Raw genomic sequence first — 14,186 nt, 5'->3', positions numbered from 1 at the left:
ACAGAGTTTCACAGAGTTTATAAAGTGTCTCCAACTCAACAACTCACTAAAGTCTGGTGCTGTTGTGGTCTCTAGTGAATGTGCACTTTTTGAGGAATAAGAGCAGACATGGTGATAGATTAGACTGAAAGGTTGGTAGTTCGATCCCAGCGTCTCCAAGTGTCCTGTAATGTCTCGACTCACGTGTCTGTCCTTCTGCTGTGACCTCCACTGACGGGACGCCGCCGCTGAGCGTCACCACCCTCACGCGGTACCACTTCCCTGATGTCAGGCCCTCCAGGCGCTCGCTTCGACTCCCCACAGAAACCGACCGATTGGCCACCAAGGCGCCGGCCTCGTCCAATAGCTGCAGGCTGTAGCCGTCGTACACGCCCACCGGCCTCTCCCAGCTGACGGTGAGACTGTGGGTGGTGTGGTCGTTATCCGCCTGCAGGGCTGTGACTCTGGCCGGAGCTGGACGGTTCAACACAACACAATAATCAATGATCATCAACATCAACTCATCAGACTCCATTTGGATCTTGAATCCATCGTCCAGAGTCTCACCGGTCCTGCCTGTGGCTGCGTTGCTGTTGTTCAGTTTCCCACTCAGCGTTTGGATGGTGACGGTGTAGGCGTGGCCCGGGACCAGGTTCACGAAGTCCAGGGAAGAGACGTGTTTGGGGACAGGACGAGTCTCGATGACGGCGCCGTCCTGGAAACAGGAAGTGACAACAGTATAAACACATCGTTTATTATTCCTCCATCATCAATCAATCAATCGATCAGTCATTATCCATCCATCAGTCACCGCTGACCCTCTGTGTCGGTTTAGAAAGTTTCATTCAAAAGTCCATTTACATTTTGAGTTATTTTGTTATTTTATTTTCTACATGCAGGTGGACTCACCGTGGTGGACAAGGAGATGATGTACATGTCCATGTCTCCTTCTCCAGGCGTCCAGGAGACCAACAGCCCACCGACAGTGTCCGTCCGGCCCGGCCGAGGAACCAGGTGGAGGTTCCCGACTGCACTGGGAACTGCAGAGGAGAGTCTGGGATCAGCACGACTGCACTTCAGCTGGTTTGAATAAAGTCGTCTTCAGCATCGTCTCACCTGTCCGTCCCTCGGTGAACTGAGCTTTCTGGTTCTTTCCGCTGAACGTCGACACCACGATCTTATAAAGCCGGCCCGGGGTCAGAGAGGTCAGCCGGTAACGTCGCGCCTCGCTGCTCAACGTCTCCGGAGGGAAAACTCGAGTGTCGTTGAAAAGCAGAGTGACCTGAAGACGGGAGGAGACAGGACTCAGACTCCTCAGGAATCATAATGCTGTGTTGTGAGTGTATGAAGATAAAGCTGTTTGTCTTGAGGATGAAGGACAGAATAATGGAAAGGTGAAGAGAACAACAAACACACACCACATAGTGATCCACGTCTCCGGGGGCGGGGCTCCAGGTGACGGTCAGATCACCTGTTCCTGCGCTGTCAAGCCTCAGATTCCCAACAGCAGCTGGAACTGAGAGAAAAAGAAAACACAACCAATAAAAACACAAACCACATGAGAGACGGTGTTTGTGTCACTGGTGTCGGACTCACAGGTGCTTCCGTGGGTGGAGACGCTGCTGACCAGGTCTCCGCTCCAGGTTTCCACGGTGACGGTGTAGAGCCTCCCCGGCGTCAGCGACGAGAAGTCGCACTCGTTGTGTCCGGCGGAGACGCTCTTGTTCTGCAGGACGCTGTTGTTGTACCGGATCAGAACCACGTAACGGTCCAGATCTCCGGCTGCGTGACGCCAGGAAACCTGAAGACGACAGAGGAGGAACTCTGTTTCACTGTGAACCTTCACACTTTATATCATCAGGAGGACGAGAGGATGACTGAGGTTTTGGGGTGAACTTATAATTGCCAACATTTGAAGTTTAGATTTGGAAATATGAGATTATTTTTTTAGGCTATAAGATTGAGAAATTTACTGGCAAGTTAAGATAATTCAGAGTGAAGACCTTCAGCTTTCACTATGAAAACTAAAAACTATATTTAATATATAAACTATTATTACTGTTCTTTGGTCTGATTTCAAGTCATTCAAAGTAAAAAACAGAAAATTCTGAATCGATTTATTTCTTGTCTCAGTCATTTTTTTTCTTGGTGTTGATTTTTTGTGTTTTGGCTTCACAGACTTGATGTTACTGTGGAACTAAACAGCTGTTTGTTTTCTACTTTTCTAAAAGAACATTAATGATATAAAATCAAGTTGTGACACTCCACAAACTGACCTTGAGGAAGTCGTCTCTTGCCGTGTGAACAGCGTCCGGGTTCTGCACCGTCGCCGGTTCTGAAGACGGAAGAGAATAAAAAGAGAAACTTTTAAAAACACAGCGAACATGTTTTCGATCATCACTTCACACTTACAGTTCTCAGTGTCTGAATAAAAAATAAATCATCTTAGTAACATCAATCTGATCTAATCATGATCCTCCTCACGTGTTCGCGTGTGAAGCGTCGTGGCGTTCTCCAGGCTGCCGCTCCGCGTCACTATGACGACCGAGTACAGTCGCCCGGCGACCACCGAGCTGAAGGAGCACTCGGGCGGCGAGGACCGAGACACGGCCAGAGTGTGGACGGTTCGACTCCCGTCCTGAAGACGGACCAGGTAGCTGTCCACCACGCCCACCGCCGGGCGCCATGACACGTGCAGAGCGTCCGACCTGCCGCTGTTGGAAACGGTTACCTCGGTGACCGTCGCCGGGGCTGAAAGAAGAAGATGGCAGTGGAGAAACACAAGGAATTGTTTTATTCAGTTTCATGTTTCACAAAAGGAAGAAATGTTTATAAAATTAGATTTTAGTCACCAAAATAAACGACATGAGAAGTTTCTGATCTGAGAGAAACAGAGTGAATTCTGTCGACCAATAGGAGGCCTTCTGACAGGTTTGTTTACTCAAGTGCTGATTGGTTGGAAGGTGAAAACACACACACACACACACACACACACACACACACTTCCTGCTTGGAGCACCTATTGTGTTCCCACATAATGTCCCAGTTATTTTCAGGACAGTGTGTGTGTGTGTGTGTGTGTGTGTGTGTGTGTGTGTGTGCCCGGCAGGAAGCCTTTGAGCAGAGCACTGGGAGTGTCTCATTTTTGGCATTTCAGCCATTGTTCTAAAAACTCTCTGATGTTATCACATAATACACTCCTGCTGACACACACACACACGCACACGCACACACACACACGCACACACACGCACATGCACTTGTTAACCTCGGGACCTTTCAGTGTTTGTAACTCTGACGCTCTTCTTCTATTAAAACATAAAGGTTGAGAAAACAAAACTAAAGGTTTCACAGACAGAATGAAACGAGTCACTTCTTTACATTAAATCTGCATCACTGAGTCGATTCTGCTTTGATTTATTCTTTAATAACATGAAGCTGCTTCTCTCACTAAATTACATCAAGTATAATATAAAATTATTAAAGTTTGCTTTAACTACTTTCTGGCTGTTTTTCATCTCCTGATGCTCATCAGGTGATGTGGAAATATCACAACTGAGCTGAGACAGTATTAACAGGTCTGCTCAGCTGCTCAGAGTCTGGATCAGATCCAGAACCTCTGGAGGAATAAACACCTGGAGTCTCATCAGGTTCTGTTCTGCTGACTGCTGACTGGAGCTGGAGGGGAAATGGAGACAGAGAACCAGAACCAGTACCAGAGTTCTGCTGAGTGCTGACGTCACTCAGTTAGTTTAACGTACAGTTAAATAATTTGGCTGTTTGAAGTGAACGAACTCCAACGATCCTGCAGCTGAACTTGTTTTCTCTGAAACTTTCTAGTGATGTTGGACGAGGTGGTGTTTTCTGTTCTGTTTCAGAACTGTTGTTTGGACCGAGTTCTGGAGTTTTTCCTGTTAACAGCGGCTGAACGTGTTCGAGAGGAAACGAGTCCTTCATGAGAAATGTCCGCCAATCATTGTGTTACGCAAGTGTTGACATCTGTACAGAAACAATCACAGTTCAGCCGAAAACACAAATGTTGGTTTAAATCTTCACATGAACACTGTGATTGTTTAATATCAGTTTTATGATGAATTCAACTATAAATTAAAAACATTAGGATCAGCTGTTAAATAACTCATAATAAGAAATGTATTTTACTAAACTGTAACGTCCTCATCATTTTCTAGAAGACTCCTGCAGCTAATCTGTAATCTGGTGCTAATATTTGCCAGTCAGTAGCGATTTGTTAGTTCCAACTAAAGGCGTGACCTGACGAGTCTTTTAATCCGAGCACGTCAGGTCGGCTGAACACTAAACACAGTTTCTTTTTATAGACTCACATCATTCGTCTCAGGAGACTCGTGAGGAAACGATTCAGAGTTTACAGCCGTAACGTGTCGTGTCCTGCAGCGACTCACCGGTGCGTCCGTCCAGACTGGTGGACTTCGACTGCAGCCTCCCGCTGACGGTGGCGGCCTGCAGCCTGTAGAGGGCGCCGGGAGTCAAACCAGACAGAACCAGAGAAGAAGAACCAACTGGAACACTGAGGTTCTGAACAACGACACTGTGGAGAAGAAGAACCGCACAGAGTGTCACTGGTGTTACATTTAAACTTTAAATCTTTTTGGACCCTCATACCAGCTTTAAAAACATGTGATCCTTTCAGAATAAAAGTCAAGTCAGTGTTCAACTGGTGGCTCCAAATCTAGAAGTTCCAGAATAAAATAAAAAAGTCTTTAGAGGTTGTTGGACGTCTTCACAGGATTAAACTTTAAAAAAAAACTTCAGAACATTTTCACATTTAACAAGCTGACAGAGAATTTTAACGTTACTGTTGCAGCTCTGATTCTTTATCTATTGTTTTATTCTTGTTTTTGACGTGGATGTTTCCACGAACACACCTGTCCTGCAGCAGGGTCAGCGTGTACGAGTCCACGTCTCCTGGTGGTTTTTCCCATGATGCCTGGAGGCTGCGGACGCCAGAGCTCCTCAGAGTGATGGTGCGCAGCGCCATGGGAACTGCAACACACACAGACACATTTTATGACCCGTTAAATCAAAAAGGTATCAAAGTGATGATTGAAATTGTTTTCTTGTGTGTTTTGTTTATTTGCATATTTTTTTATGTGCATAAAACTTCAAAATTTTTAAGGTAAAACAAAACAAGGAGATGTCAAAGTTTGCTCTGCTGTAACAGATTCAACACACCTGTCCTCCCCTCCACTGACACGGAGGCGTTCAGACTCCAGCTCCTGGTCGTCACGGTGATGGTGTAAAGCCTCCCAGGTGTGAGCACGTTGAAGGTGCACTCCCTCATGTTCGACTCCACCTTCCTGGTGTCCACGGTGACGTTACCTGCGAGTCACAGGAAGAATTCATGACATCAATGATACATTAAAGTTGGAAAAAAAGAGACGATTCAACTTTTTTAGTTTTTTCATCTAACCGTGGCGGATGGTTAGGAAGTAGTCGTCACGTGACCCAGAGGGGGCGTGGCTCCACATGGCGCTGAGCGACGTCTCGTCTGAGTGTCGAATGTGGAGGTCCGACACCGGAGCCGGAGCTGCAGAGAGAGTTTTATGATGAACACATTTTTATTTGGCTGTTTCTCATGTTTCTGCAGTTTTATCGTGGTATATTTCTGCAGTAATCCGACCTGTTGCTCCGTCACAGCTGCTCTCAGCCGTCAGTCCTCCACTCTCCACCCTCAGCACAGCTCTGTACAGCCTCCCAGGAGTTAGTCTCGTCCCAGGGAAGCTGTAGTTCACTGCCGCTCGGTCCAGAGTGGTGTTGACTAACTGCTGTGAGCCGTCGAACAGAAACAGCCTGTAACTCTCCCAGAGGCCTGCGGGAGGCGTCCAGGAGAGGAAGAGTCCTGCGGAGGAGGAAGAGGACAGCGAGAGGAGGGACGCCGCCGCCGGAGCTGAAGATGAGACAAACGCAGGGTCAGAGAAAGAACGGAAATTAACAAGTCTGAAATAAAAAGAAAAAGAACAAAATCTCACCTGTCCTGACGGTGACTTCTGATTGGTTGGTCAGCTTGCCGCTCCTGGACGTCACCACGACCTGATAGGCTGAGCCGGGAGCCAGCTGATCAATGGTGACCTCTGTGGCGTTTGGAGGAAGTGTCGTCTCACGGCGGCTCGTGTCATTGGCCGAGATGGTGACGACCAGCGAGTCCAGGTCGCCTTCTGGCTGTTGCCATGACAATGACAGACATGTGCTGTTGTAGTCGGCGGTGACGTTTGAGACGGCCGCCGGAACTGGAGAGAGATTCAGACCAGGAGTTATTTACTTCATGTCTTCTTCTTCTCTACCTGTCTGTCCTCTACCTGTCTGTCCTCTACCTGTCTCTCCTCTACCTGTCTGTCTCCACCTGTCTTCTTCTTCTCTACCTGTCTGTCTCTACCTGTCTGTCTCTACCTGTCTTCTTCTTCTCTACCTGTCTGTCTCTACCTGTCTGTCTCTACCTGTCTTCTTCTTCTCTACCTGTTCGAGCCTGGATCGTCTCACTGTTCTGCAGCCCGCCAGCCTCCGTCACCACGGTAACGTTGTACAGTCGTCCTGGCGACAGGTCGGTGAGTTTGTGTTGTGTTGCCGTGCTCTCTAACGTCGTGTTGACCAGCAGATCTGCAGAAACAAAGACGATTATTATCATTATCATTGTTATTGTTGTGTAATTTCCTTCCTTGTCGTGGATGAATCTCGACAGACGCACCTGAACGATCCCACAGCTGCAGCCTGAACCGCTGCGTCCTGCCCGGGCCGGCCTGCCAGGAAAGACCCAGGCTGGTGCTGGTCCTGGAGGTCACAGCCAGGCCGCTGACCGCCGACGGCTCTGATGATACAACACACACACACACACACACACACACACACACACAGAAATCAGCACGTGTTTGTGGGTCATTCTGCATAATAAATACTTTTTGTTTATTTCACTGCTAAAACTTCTGAACTTTTATTTGACAAAACTTGTGAATGTCGGACTTTAACTTGTCGTATTTCCACAGGTTGGTCAGATGAGAAGACGCGATCAGCTTCATCTGTGTGATCAGCGTTCAGACAGCAGCCGAGCTTCTGAAGTCTGGATAATTTACACACTGTATCCTAAAACAGTGGGACTGTTCCTTTAAAGTGATTTATCTGTTATGAGGTTCGGGCGGGCGGCAGGAAGAGGATCCACGGCCTCGATCTGTGGCCTTGTCATCAAAGTGTGAGCGCTGTGGGAGTCCTGTTGACACACACACACACACACACACACACACACACACACACACACACACCCCCCTGCTTCTCTTCAAGTCGTCCGCCTGTCTGAGAGCTCCCCGCTTCCTGATTTGTGTTTTCCCACAATGCCGCTCTGTGTGTGTTTGTGCCGCCGTGTCGCCAACTGGTGCTTCAGACTGAAGTCGAACAATATTATCAGGCAGCGACATCACAAACTGAGCTGCTGATGTTTCTGCATCTTCACTTACTGAGTTTTAAGGTAAACAAGTATTCAGTAAAAGTAAAAGTACTGACAGGCTGTAAAATACTTAGTTCCAAGTTTTGTTTATAAGAATAAAATCTGATTATAACTCTGCTGTCCTGATGGGAACTTCCATGAGCACGTTCACTGTTAGCATCAAGCTAACCCACTCGTTGTCTTTGTAGGAAGCTGTGCAATGCATTCTGGTAGTTCTGCATTGTGTTTTGAGAGGTGCGGTGTGGAGACAAGATGCACGTGCAGCGTTTTTTTCTCTCAGCGCTCCTGAACGCACCATATATGGACACCAACATGTCTCTGCTGAGCTGTTTGTGTGATGTAAGAAAGTTTGAAAAGAGCCGCCATGTTGGTCCTGTTTGCAGTGGCGTTCGTCCAATCAGGTGCAGCCATTGAAGGAGGGCGGAGCCTGTTTTGGTCAGACATGCGAAGCTGGGAAGCGTCCAAATAACTGATAATAACAACTGAAGATAATATAAACTAGTTAAAAAGTGATATTTCCCTCTGAGATGTCATTGAGTAGAAAATACTCAAATGACCTGAGAACAGCACTCGAGTAACTGTACATTCGGCTCAGACAGGTAAAAGTAAACCTGCAGGTCAGAGAGAAAACACCACAAACAGCTTCAGTACAAGTGTTTTCAATCGCTGAGAAGGTTACAGTCGGGACTCGACTGGGTGCAGTAACACCCGGTTTCCTCCACACACACACACACACACACTCATGCACGCACGCACACACACACGCACAAACACCCTCACGCCCTGTCCCAGTGCTTCCCACAGAACAAAGAAACAATGGAGGCAGGAAATGGCTGAACCCTGAGCTCTACCCACGATGGAAATACACACCGAGGGTCCAACTTCTGTTCTGGAGGCCCGCCAGTGTGGACACAGCACGCACACACACACACACACACACACACACACACTACATGTACTTTTACTGCTCTATCACTCTCTCTCAGCAGGTCTTTGGTTCCTGTGGCTAATCACAGAGCTACAGAGAGGGAAACTACATGACTTTAACTCTGACACACACACACACACACACACACACACACACACACACACACACACACACACACACACACACACACACACACACACACACACACAGAGGTCATGTCGTGTCCTCTCACTTCAAAGCACTGCAGGTCAGAGGAGTTGGAAACAGTAAGATATCTGACTGAATGTTGTGAACAGGCTGTTTGACTTCAGACGTCTCCAACATGTTAGTGCAGCTTGTTTACAGGTGAGGAGACACGTGAAGCAGCAGTCAGAACACCTTCACATCTCACTTTGTGTGTTACTGATTTGGACCAAACCAACCAAGTTTGACTTTTATTCTCAAAGTTTTTACCTTTTTTCTCAGAAACCTCAGTTTGTGCGAAGCGTTTGAGAGGTTGTGACGCTCTTTAATAACTCTTTGAAACCGTCACATTTACTGAGACGTTCTTGTTCTGTGAAAATCTCATTACTTGTCAGGATATCTAAAAAAAAAAACCTAAACATAGTTGGTGGTCTAAAAGAGATGCATTCTGGGTAAACAGCCATACTGTGACTTCACGCCTGATTAAATCTCTTCATATTTCCTCTTTCACAACATAAAAACTGTCAACAGGTGCACTTGGAGCACAAAACGTCCGACGGTACATTTATCAATATAAATAAAGACTTCACAGACTCAATAATATCAAACATGTGAATGTTAACCGAGCAAACAGCCTCCAGCTCCAGAACTTACTGGTGTTGACGGTGATGTTCGCCGTCTCCTCGTCTCTCTGGGACTGGACCTGCAGCTGGTACCAGGTTCCAGGTTCCAGCTGATCCAACACGCAGGTGAAAACGTCTCCTCCCTCCTTGTTCCCTCCGTCCTCGACTCCTAGCTGGTTGGTCCCCAGATAGTTTCCTCCTGTCTCCACCTTCGCCTCCTCCCGCTCCTCTCCTTGCTCCCTTCCTCCGATCTCATTAGTCTCCATCTCCTCGTCTCCTCTTCTTCTTCTTCTACACTCGGCGCCGTCTCCTCCGGCGTCCAGAGCCGTCAGTGTGAAGGAGCAGTCGTGTCCAGGTGTGTTAACGGTCAGTGATATGGAGTCCAGACCAGATGCTGGCTCAGACACTGAGATGCTACATGAGATGGACTGATTCTCTGTGGGCGCGGCGCTGCTCAGAACCTGAAGAAGAAACGAGACCGACGTCAGTAAAACAAAGAACAGAAGGATTCTTCTTCTCATTTTACTGTTCAGGTGATATCAAACCAAAAACCTGTAACCCTGCTGTATTTAAAACGTGTTCATGTTGGGTACGATTCATTTCACTACTGAGCAGTTTTAACAAAGTAAAACTCAATCAAAACATCCTTCAACTGCAAAATCCACCCCTGAAGCCGGAGGGAAGGATCAGTTCAGTTCCATCCCACTGTTTTTTTGATGCATTTTAAATTTGTGCATAAAGAAACCTGAAAGAAGGGGAACATTCAAACATTTAGGGAAAAGAAAAGGTTTTCATGATTGACTGAGGTGGAAAAGTTTGTTTATTTAAAAGCGAACAAATTAGCAGCTGGCTGACTGATATGGCTTTAAAATAATAACTGCAGCATTACTGGGCTTATTATTATTCTAGGATGATATTTGTCTCATATCGTGTATATTTTCCAGCCCTAAATCTTTTCTAACGAACACGACGTCGAGCTGACGACAGTCTCGGCTCAACATGAAGGACAAAACAAACTCTTACATCGGGCTTTAAAGTCCACAGAGGGCGAGTGATTCATACTCAGGATCCAGACTTTGGGTGGAGTTTGACTTTGATCTGATTGTTCTGAAAACATTTCACTAGATCCTGAGCTGCAGACATTATTCTATAAAAATTCCTCCTCCTGATGATATAAACATCAGATGTTTCCATTCAGCTCGAACTCGGTTTTACTGTGAAGCTCCAGAACTGTTCCATGGACGACGACACTTCACCTGACTTTATATCCTCAGGAGGAGGAGAGGAGGACTTTATATCCTCAGGAGGAGGAGAGGAGGACTTTATATCCTCAGGAGGAGGAGAGGAGGACTTTATATCCTCAGGAGGAGGAGAGGAGGACTTTATATCCTCAGGAGGAGGAGAGGAGGACTTTATATCATCAGGAGGAGGAGAGGAGGACTTTATATCATCAGGAGGAGGAGAGGAGGACTTTATATCCTCAGGAGGAGGAGAGGAGGACTTTATATCATCAGGAGGAGGAGAGGAGGAGTGGCTTTATAATTTTTGTGTGAACTGTTCCTTTAATATCCAGCCGACCAACAGCACCAACAGACTGACGGCAGGTTCGGTTCCATCATGTGTGCAGAGATGAAACCAGGCTACAGAGACTCAGAGGATCTGGGTGGAGGGATACGCTGTTGTTTGTCAGTAAAATAGTTCCTCTGAATCCAGAAACTGTTCAGAACACAACACATGCTGTTTTACTTCTGAAACCTTTAAACTGTGTCCACAGCCGGGCTAGCCGTTTCCCTCTGCCTCTAGTCTTTATGCTAAGCTAGGCTAACCACGCTCAGACTCCATTTCTGAAGTTTTTCCAGATTATTCCTATAAAATGTTGTGAAGATCAAAGTTTCAGTGAAGTTAAACTCCACCACATCTGAGAGGGAAACACTGTTAACGCCACTGTTACACCACACAGAGTAGTTTAAGTAAAACTGTTTGAATACATCGTCCACAACTGAATCTTAGTGTATAGAAAAGAACAGATCTGGAAACAATGGATCTTCTGAGTTGCTGCCAAGAAACCACGAGATGGACTCTGATGGAAGTTAATCAGCTGCAGCTATTTAAAGAAACTGTAACCTCCAGTTTTTTTTATCACTTTTAGGGTTCAAGAGGCAATCAGTGATTCTGAATCCTGGAGGGCAGGACAGGAAATAAAATAATTTGTCACTGATAATGAGGTTCAGTGAGTTCAGAGACAAACAATACAGCAGTGAGGACAGACAGAGAGGAGATCATCGTGTCAGTGATGGCTGAGAGGTGAAAAATCATCTTGACGTCTTCTCTTCTGGTACAAACAGTAAAACTTTTTGGAGAAATTCTCTTTTTCTCCATTTAAGCGACCGAGTCATGTTTAGCCTAGCTTAGCACAAACACTGGAGGCAGGGGGAAACTGTTAGCCTCCTGCTAACTCAACCATAAGTTAAAAAATCCAACTTCTTCAAGAGTCATCGTGGTTTTAACGTTGAGCGTTGGAGATATTTGTTGGACGACGACGACTTAAAGAACAGGGAACTTTTTAAAAACGTAATAAAACAACCAGAAGAATCATAAAATATCTCCACACTGCTCGTCTGCTGTAATTAAAGTCTCCACAAGCCACAAGCAGATCTGAAAAGATGATATTTATATTTTACACCCTTTATAAAGCAGAAGTCTTCACTGCTGAGATAAAAGTGTCGATGTGCAGCCGTCTGAAGAGTGAAGCTCGACCACATCACAGAAATACAGTGAGGACAAAAAACTAATAATATTTGCTTACAAAATGTGGAGAAGCCGCAGAAAAGGGACCCAGTGCTGAGCAAATGAAAATACTTACATTCCATCACTGCTCATTATCAAGAAATGTAAAGATTTTGGGGGTTTTAAGACAAATGTTTTGTTGATAAAATAAGAAAAATATCTGATGGAGTCAGAGCAACATTTATTCATTTCAACTGTCTGTCTTCATTCTGGTGGTTATTTATTTTACATTTAGCAGAAGCTTTTGTCTGGAGCGACTTACAGTAAGTCACAAGAAATAATCCTCAACACATCACCGGCGATAAAGTAAAAATGAAAAATGGAAACAATTTCAAGCCATCTGAGGATCGTAGCTGCTCTTTATCGAGGGGAGATTCAGATCATCAGAGAAGTGATTTCAGTGCTGAATGTTTGAACGTCTTCATCGTTTATTCCCTCGTAAGTCCTGATGAGTGGAGCCACGAGGGCGTTAATCATGTTTTATTCTGTTTGTCTGTCTCGTTTTCTCCTGCAAAGAAAACATACCAACGGCTACAAAACGCCTTTGATGGCAGATTTTAAAATAATGTTTGAACATTAGATTCTTCATGTTGTAAAACTTTTAACTCCCTTCAGTGACTGAAGCAGCATGTTGGACTGCAGCAGGTGATGACGAGCTTTGTTTCCATGTGATTTTTGCTTTAATGACAGAAAATTAAAACACATCTCTCATCCTGAAGGCAGCTCCTCGTTGAGATTAGCATTCATCTTTAAACAGTGAAGATCAGATTTCCCTTCAGATGCGGCTCAACTTCAGGAGCACGAACAACCAGCTGTTTCTCTTCACTCATCACTTGTTTTCTCACCGTTTGTTGCACAAAAACAGACATGACAAAGTTTTAAACCACAGTATCAGTCGGCTGATTTCCCACACGGATGATACAGGAACGAGATAAAGAGACTCACCGGGAGCAGCAGCAGAGAGCCGAGCCACAGGCAGCAGAGGTAACTGTGAGATTTACATTTCAGCATTTTGATCGTCCTGCAGATCCTCAGACGGAGCTCGCACCACCATAATCCTGAGGCTGAGGTAGAAGATGTGGCTTTATATTCACTATTTCAAGCAGATTAGAAAAGAAAAGAAAAGATCCCTCTGAGGTGTTCAGTAGAGTCCTGGAAGACTAGAAGTTGTAAAGTCAAACAGCTGTGATGAACGAGTGATATCCTAGTTAAACGGAACAAATCCTGATTTGACAAAAAAAAGATTTTTCCAGAATTTGAATCTCTTCTGTCCGTCGTCTCATGTCCATCCTCCACTCGACCTCTCACACTTCAGACTCCAGCGTTCCTCACTTTTCTCTGGACTCCCTGTCTGCCTGTCTGTCTCTCTTCCTGTCTGTCTGTCTGTCTGTCTGTCAGGCTCTACAGTGTCGAGGCTGGGAGTCACTAACGGACTTCCTCAATCAGGCCAACAGCTCTGTGAGTCACTGCGAAGGCTCGACCACAAACTCTGCTTGTTTCGGAGGCTATTAATAGTCCTGAAGCTCCAGCAGCAGCACACCGAGCTGCGCTAACGGCCGAGGTGGATGTTAAAAATAGAAGACGAGCGTTTGATTAATTCCCACTGAGACGAGTTCAGAGTTTGATCTGTCTCCTCTTGTCTTGTGATGCGTCTCCATCTGTGAGGGAGTAAATTCAGTTTTGGCTGCACATGATATCTTCTGCTTTGGTTCTGGTGCTAATTGTCAATTAGTTGTGTTAATTAGCAGTTCAGACTAAACCAGATGACTCTAATGGTGACAGTACTGCCGGTCCAGCTGTGGATCAGAACCAGACTGGAATGTTTTTGTCACTCTGACGTCACTGTTTTAGTTTCTGGAGCCAAAAGCCCCAAAAAACATCTACGTTACTGTTTTATTTGTATCTTTATCTCTTGTTTCCATTCATGCTATATCTCTATTTCTACTTTGCTCAGAGCATCTGGAACAAGAACAATTTCCCCCAGGGATTATAAAGTATTCTGATTCTGACTTCTCATCAGCAGGCGACACATCAGACAACATGTTTTCCTGCTGTGGTCCATGTTTGAGATTTTGGGCCCGTTTTGCTTCCTTCTTTCAGACCAGCAGGACAAAAAAAAAAAAAAAAAGCCAACCTACACATGAGGAGTTTATTTTAGTTCAAATTATTATTATTTTGGATTTACACATTTAAACATATAACTGCAAACTTGCAA

The 14,186-nt window shown here is 45.6% G+C and overlaps 1 protein-coding gene across 1 annotated transcript in view; it reads right to left on the bottom strand.

Annotated features, from left to right (window-relative positions):
* ptprb (protein tyrosine phosphatase receptor type b) overlaps positions 1–14,186 on the bottom strand; it is a 32,305-nt gene that overhangs the window by 12,836 nt on the left and 5,283 nt on the right. Inside the window, exons 2-19 of the mRNA XM_037121662.1 lie at positions 12,917–13,035; positions 9,216–9,645; positions 6,701–6,820; positions 6,472–6,612; positions 5,988–6,245; positions 5,639–5,905; positions 5,429–5,545; positions 5,191–5,337; positions 4,884–5,001; positions 4,401–4,546; positions 2,464–2,730; positions 2,256–2,314; positions 1,576–1,780; positions 1,398–1,495; positions 1,096–1,261; positions 889–1,019; positions 547–694; positions 184–453 (exon numbers count right to left, since the gene is read on the bottom strand). Coding sequence (XP_036977557.1) covers positions 184–453; positions 547–694; positions 889–1,019; positions 1,096–1,261; positions 1,398–1,495; positions 1,576–1,780; positions 2,256–2,314; positions 2,464–2,730; positions 4,401–4,546; positions 4,884–5,001; positions 5,191–5,337; positions 5,429–5,545; positions 5,639–5,905; positions 5,988–6,245; positions 6,472–6,612; positions 6,701–6,820; positions 9,216–9,645; positions 12,917–12,982 — 3,154 coding nt within the window. The 5' untranslated portion in view covers positions 12,983–13,035. The remainder of the gene's footprint in view (positions 1–183; positions 454–546; positions 695–888; positions 1,020–1,095; positions 1,262–1,397; positions 1,496–1,575; positions 1,781–2,255; positions 2,315–2,463; positions 2,731–4,400; positions 4,547–4,883; positions 5,002–5,190; positions 5,338–5,428; positions 5,546–5,638; positions 5,906–5,987; positions 6,246–6,471; positions 6,613–6,700; positions 6,821–9,215; positions 9,646–12,916; positions 13,036–14,186) is intronic.

Source organism: Acanthopagrus latus, chromosome 14 (genome assembly GCF_904848185.1).
Source record: "Acanthopagrus latus isolate v.2019 chromosome 14, fAcaLat1.1, whole genome shotgun sequence".
NCBI lineage: Eukaryota > Metazoa > Chordata > Actinopteri > Spariformes > Sparidae > Acanthopagrus > Acanthopagrus latus.
Note: the sequence above shows the minus strand (reverse complement) of the source record. Positions and strands in the feature narration are given on the sequence as shown.